General features: G+C 27.9%; 3 protein-coding genes across 5 annotated transcripts in view; 1 reads left to right on the top strand and 2 right to left on the bottom strand.

The window, feature by feature from the left end:
• The window catches only part of LOC100745888 (ornithine decarboxylase), a 9,439-nt gene extending 8,001 nt beyond the window's left edge, over positions 1–1,438 (bottom strand). For both annotated transcript variants that reach the window (XM_024365017.2, XM_024365015.2), the window contains exon 1: positions 1,074–1,438. The gene's annotated coding sequence lies outside the window, so the exon portion shown is untranslated. The remainder of the gene's footprint in view (positions 1–1,073) is intronic.
• A 758-nt stretch (positions 1,439–2,196) lies between these two features.
• LOC100745648 (transmembrane protein 14C) lies at positions 2,197–3,473 on the bottom strand. The gene is made up of 3 exons (XM_003486561.4): positions 3,185–3,473; positions 2,799–2,988; positions 2,197–2,724 (listed from the first exon to the last, which is right to left on the bottom strand). Exons 1-3 carry the CDS (start codon positions 3,258–3,260, stop codon positions 2,634–2,636), a joined length of 357 nt encoding a protein of 118 aa, XP_003486609.1. The 5' UTR covers positions 3,261–3,473; the 3' UTR covers positions 2,197–2,633.
• Positions 3,474–3,995: 522 nt separating this feature from the next.
• LOC100745524 (glutamate--cysteine ligase regulatory subunit) lies at positions 3,996–5,830 on the top strand. 2 transcript variants are annotated; one of them, XM_012381099.3, is made up of 6 exons: positions 3,996–4,167; positions 4,611–4,673; positions 4,749–4,866; positions 4,938–5,137; positions 5,221–5,335; positions 5,411–5,830. In XM_012381099.3, exons 1-6 carry the CDS (start codon positions 4,162–4,164, stop codon positions 5,554–5,556), a joined length of 648 nt encoding a protein of 215 aa, XP_012236522.1. In that variant the 5' UTR covers positions 3,996–4,161; the 3' UTR covers positions 5,557–5,830. The 2 variants fall into 2 exon arrangements, with proteins under 2 accessions (XP_012236522.1, XP_003486608.1); XM_003486560.4 differs by having other exon boundaries at positions 3,998–4,461.
• Positions 5,831–6,806: the final 976 nt, after the last annotated feature.

Genomic DNA, 6,806 nt, shown 5'->3' with positions numbered 1-6,806 from the left:
CCCAAAAAAAAAAAAAAAAAAAAAAAAAAAATACAAAGCATTAGACAACTTATGTAATATCACGAAATTTGTTAACAATTTTAGATATATTTACTTAATCAACATAAAAACACAATTGTTTGAAAATGGAATAATTATTTATATAAAAATTATGAATATATTTTATTATAGATACACAGTATGCATAAATTTATAATATTCTACATATTTAATTTCTAGAGAACCGAAAGGAAATTTATGCAAAAAATGATTAAATAACCAAATAAGATATTTAGATAATATACACCTTGACGTTAAATTAATGAATTATAAAAAATAAAATCAAAACAATGTAATACATTTTAATTAAAAAATATGCGTTAACAAACGTAACATATTGTTTAAATAAATCAGAATAAGAATGCATCACTTCAAAATTACGTCATTATTATTGTTAAGAACGAAAAAATCAGTTTAAAGAAGAATGTTAACATATTGACATTTCCATTATCACTCTCAAATGAAAAGCTCTTCAACTGACACATCAAAATTTCGAATAAAATTCATACATTTCGTTATAACTTTACTGGTTTGCACAGGAAATATCAGACGGAGTTAAGTAGTATTAGCTTGAAGATAACATAGCATCGAAATACAAACTGCTCTACAAACATGATGCTACCAAATAGCAAGATGGTATAATGTTTGCAAAATAAGTTCTGCTATTGTGCTAATGCCTATTGTACTGAATGAATAATTTGGATTCGAATCAATTAACGTCACTTACAAGACAGATAAGAATAATTAACGAAATTACTATATAGTCTAGTAGATAATAATGTACATAAATTACAAAGGAAAATCTTGCATTTTGCACAATAAGGAAACGTCGTATAAGGAAAATGAAAGAGCACGTGATTCATTGTTGGAAAAATATTTAATCTATTGTTAAAGATATAATATGTCGAGAAGTTTGCACAAATTCAACAAGGACTATACAGTGACTCATCGATAACTAAAATTTTCACGTGACAGACCTGTAAGATGCATGCATGCATTCGTGAAGATTATGTCGAATATGAATTTACACGTACCTTATCAAATGATCGCCACCCTGCGGGTCGGCACTCGGTTTTTGACGGAATGATGGAAGTTTTCGGTGACTGGATCTCAAAAATCAGTCAAATCGATCGATGAAGGTTGAAGCTTCGTTCGTGTTGCGACCAGTGCCTGTCGAATTTTCTCGCGACCAAGTCCCCGTTAAAAGAATCGAGAAAGAACATTCGTTTGTTCAATCGTAACTTACGAGTTACGAAAGAACATCAACGCGCCAGTCGTAGTAACTCGTGAATCGTATTTAATTTCGTTAAGAACTCGCAGAACCTAGTGAAACCGCAGAACTTCCTCCTACGGAAACACCACACCGAGCAAGAGCTCCCGGAAAGGTTCGTAAATGCATCCAATCCAGAGCGTAGTCGATTTTATAACTCGAACTTCGAGTTCACATGCTTCGATTATCGTATACAATCGATTATGTAGTTTTAAATAAATTACGAACAGAACTTAAAAAAAAATTGTACTTACTATGAGTTAATGGCAATTAATAAAATAACATCTTTAGAAATATTGTAAGTATATATTTGTCGTATGCAAAACATTAATATAAAATATATTAAATATATTTTGTGATTTTAATTGATGGGATAAATTAAAGTCCTTTGAAACGTCGACGTCACTTTTTATATTCGTTTCCAATTTTTACGAAATATTTCTTTTTCTGTGATAAACCCTTTGTATGTAACCCTTCTGTGTATATTATTTTTACTTTATAACGTAATATTGCGCAATGGGCAGTAAATGTTAAGTTCACAATCTATGTTACGATACATTCGAATTTTTCTATGATCTTTCTATAATAAAGTGAGAAATGATATGGAATACCTGTTCCATTGTATGCAATACTTGTTTCATAATATGCAGTACATCTCCACCGTTACCAACACTATGTTGATACAGATGGATTTAGAGTTTAATTAACTGCTTAAATAACACAGGCACACACGTGTATAAAAATAACACAATTTAAGAGAATAAGTTTAAGTGACGTCAATGCTCAATGCTACCAAAATAATATCAGCAGATATCAATGGCTTAAAAACGTTCATTTTGTATAACAAGATACAAAATCAAAATAGAAATAAAGTATAAATTCCAATAATTATCTTAATTCTTTATTTAACAACATATTTATAATAATTCAACATTAAATAACATTTAAGAGAACTTCGTTGAAATAGATATATTCAAGTCATACATACTATAACAAATAGTGTACTATAACAAACATAAATTTTATTCCTGAAGGGAAGTGTTTTATACAACAAAAAAGGTTTCAAGCATTGGAATTCAGACTCACAATATTTAAATTCCTAATATTCATCAGGTCAACCATTTTAAGTACCACAGATAATACATCCAGCACAATACACCCAATACACACAGTACAGTCTACCTTAGTTACTTTCTTCTCCCTTTTTATAGATTTAATTGTTCCTTACCTTAAACTACCTATGTTATGTATATTTTATACATGCATATTTAGTATATTTTAGACAATAAAATAAAAATTGTGGAATTATCAGAAAAATTTATATTTATGTTGTCTTACTCTCTTTACTTAATGTTTCATTAACAAGGGCTGTACCAGTAAAAGATCTTACAATAGTTTTCACAAATACTACACAGCTAAAAAAGAAATTAATTTTATCATAATTATTATATAGAATACAAATATACAACATAATTATATAAAATAGTACCTTAGTAGAGCAATTATCCCAGCTGGCATTATTTTACCAGTATTATAATAACGATAACCCATAATTCCACCAAGGAGTGAAGTTGCTGCTATAGAAACTCTAATATTTGTGGGATCTTGAGAAGTTTGATAAGCTCCATAGCCCAAAACAGATCCAAAGATAAGTCCAGCTCCCAGAGAAGGAATTGATTCTTTAAAAAATTACATAATTTTTATTTTTTAAGAAAGTATTTTCTATTAATTGCTTTTTAATAAATAAAAATTATATGATAAAGAATCAAATATGAAAAGTAATTAATCAAATATAATACAAATAATTTTATAAATAAATTGTATTTAACGTTTATTAGAATAATAATAATAATGTTTAATAGTATATAAACTTACGGGCTTTTACATAACCAAGTACACCACCAGCCGCTACTGTAGCGGCATATATATATCCAAGTATGTCAGCAGGCATTTTTTATTGCACAATTATAATTTTATTATTAATAAGTTTTCTTTTTACAATCTATTCTGTTACTGCATAGACTTCAATAAATTATAAATGCTAAGCAGAATGTATTTATTTTTTGCACATCACCGATAGCCGTGATGCATCCATTTTATAGAGTGGTTTTTTAATTTTTCTATTACAACGACTGTTGCGCTATCTGTTATACTTAAAATTTTTATTAATACATTAAGTGGATACGTAGATACTGTAGGTACCAATCAAATACCGTATCTATGTTATTAATCTTATTGCTTGATTTAAGTCTATTTTTGAGTACCACCAATTGTATTTTACCAACCAAAACCAACTATACATTATGCCTGCAATAAGAATATCGTAATTAAAATTTAATGTGTTATTTAATTTACTTCGATAACTAAGTTCTATCAATGTAACATTGCATTTTATGTTTGTTGAACTACACATATTGAAAATGTAAGTTCGATGTGTGTACATTAGAATTTGTAATGGGCGTAAATAAAACTATAAATTTCCAAAAAAATTATAAAATTGATAGCTTCTTGCTGTTAAAAAAATTATATCACTTTTATTATACAAAAATTTAATCATAAATAATTGTAATAATTGTAATGATTGTAATTTATAAAACTCAAATTCCACATCACACATCATATAAATATACGTACAATTATATATACATATATGATGTATATATAATTATACAAAGAAATATGTTCCAGGCAACTGTTTACAATTACATAATCTGTAATTCTAGAATGCTAATTACGTTATTATGTCTAACAAGTGCATTTTTGCGCAGATAGCCTGAAAGCAACTCGTGCTTAGCAAACTTTAAGAATGGTTCGAATAATATGATGTTTGTAGTACAAATTCAGAAAGCCACATGCATGTGTGTATATAAATTCTTTCATGCTGGAATTTTATTGATATTATCTCTAGATTTAAAATTGCCTAGTCAGCCACGTCATCTACGATCAAAGTCATCGTAAGCAAGTGATCGTTGATTACGATCTATGTCATTAGTTTTCGTAATACTTCTAGTCAGTCATCTACAACGAGTTTGCTAACATTCTTTACGATTTTGTACCATACTATGTTATCTCAAAATATACTAGTTCGAACTGGAAATATACTTTCCTTAAATGAAGCAAAAGCAAAAGCAAGTCAAAATCCTACAGATGAGGTCAGTTTTTGAATTTTCAATGATAAAACTTATGAACTAAGTCTTCCATATATCATAATCAGGATCATAATTCTCGAGGTTATGTCTCTATTAAAGCTGAGTAAAATATTATATTTATGATAGATTATAGGTATCTTTTTATTTTTCAGTTAATTGAAACGCTAAAAATTATACTTCGAGACAATGAAGGCACTGGCGAAAACCCAATAATTGTATGATCATTTCTTAATTGTTGTTTAATGTTTTTGGAGAATGTATCGTTATAATGAAAAGTTACTTATTTTCAGATTCAAGGTGTAGAAGATAATGCTTTGCAAGATATCAATAGAGAAGATGTTAAGATAACTGTGAAGGTATTTATTTCATCACCTGATGTAAGCCTACTGAAAGAGGCAGTAGATCAAGGTATGAGCTATAATTTCTTATTTCCAGATTGTATTTTAAATAATGTTCTGTTGCATATCATTTCTTTTCAGTTTGTAGTTTTCTAAATATAAATGCAATTGAATCTTTAGTAATTGCTTATTCAAGTAAGGAAAGTCCAGAAGAATTATTAGAATCATTGAAACACCTATGGGCTGGAGTAGAAGAGTATGTGAAAATTGGCAAATTGTCAAGTGTTGGTTTAAGTGATCTCAACACAAATATGTTTATTGACCTATTTCAATGGGCAAATGTAAAATTATCATTGTTTATATTTTTTTTTAATGTTTACTTCTATAGTGTTGTGTCTATTCTATATTACCTTTATTTGAACAGATAAAGCCAAATATTGTACAAATTAGTTTAGCTACATGTTGTGTTGTACCACCAGCTTTGCAGACATTCACTAAAGAAAATGATGTGCAATTATTAACGCATAATGATCCTGGCCGTAAGTGCATTTCGATACAGTAATAATAATAAAGTAAATAACATGTCATCCAATATTAAGCTTTTTTACTTACAGAAATTCTACCTCAAGAAGATCTAAATAGAATATTCAACGCTAATACAAGTTCATATTGGGTTACAAGATACCAAATTCATCTAAAATGTCGTGGTATTTTATCTTCAAAGGGTTACCTAATATATGTTAACAAAAAAACGAAATAATGTTATATTTTTGTCCATATCAAAAAAATGTTTGTAATTCAAATTATAATAGTGCTTATATTTCAATGATATTGTGTTAACTTTTACATTATAATACGCATATAAATCATTTATGTTTAGTTGTTCCTAAAAAAGTATTGTTTTGTTTACAGTAATTATTAAAATTGTTAATTGATATTGTTGATTCATTTGTAAACATTAGGAGGTTAATGCATTTTTTTAATCATTGGCTTTTCTATGTATATTTATGAAAATAAACATTTAGTTAGCATAATTAGAACAATGCATTTTACATTACTCTTCGATTTGATTCATTTTCTCGAATTTTTAATTAATAATTTTCTTGGGAGCCCCATACCATAGAATATTACATGTGTAAATATATTGGAATATATGGAATCTTAGACACAAGTATAAATTACAAGTAGCTTCTGAGTACAAAAGTAAACACAAAACTGCAAAAGCTGCGTAAAGGCGGTGAATAGCGTTGGGCATGCGCAACATTTGAAATTGGAAAGAGACATTCCTTAAATAGAGATACATATGTATAGTTAATGTCCGTAGTTATCGAAATGAAAGCTACAATGTATCGCATTAAATTGAAGTCAAACGTAATTAAAATTTTATTTTATTAAAATTTTTGTTCGATTGCTATAAAAAGTTGCTTCAAAAGCTATAAAGAATGAAAAAATTTCTTCCCAAAAGTACTTTATTTATTAATCATTAATATTGATTGTTAGCAATTTTAGGACTTACTTCGCTTGTGATGCATTTGAAACTACTAATTTTCAAATTATATAAAATTCAAAATTCGGTCATTTTCGAAAATCAAAATACAAATTTCAATATCTTTCTAATTACATGTATCTTATACAACCAAATTCTTAAATTATATATTTGTTAAATATATTTTATAAAATTATATAATCTATCTATGTTTTCAATAACTTAATTTTCGATATTAATTAAAAAAGAGAAAGTATAACAAATAAAATCAATGAAAATAAAAAGATATATACATATATATATATATATATATATATATTATATATATATATATATAAGAATGTAGAATCGTGTATGTAGTTGTTTATTTGAAAGAGGCTCTCTCTTGTATTTAACCAAGTTCGCAACCATCGCTAGCGGTAGCCGATCAGAAGTCCACTAGGCAGCGGGGACACAAGGAATCTTTGGTTTTATGTGTGTGTCCCAACTTCGTCGTCGTAGCCGCCGCCACCGCGGTCGTCGTC

The sequence above is a fragment of the Bombus impatiens genome, unplaced genomic scaffold (assembly GCF_000188095.3).
Source record: "Bombus impatiens unplaced genomic scaffold, BIMP_2.2 scf_0127, whole genome shotgun sequence".
Lineage (NCBI taxonomy): Eukaryota > Metazoa > Arthropoda > Insecta > Hymenoptera > Apidae > Bombus > Bombus impatiens.
This window is presented reverse-complemented; position numbering and strand designations above follow the sequence as displayed.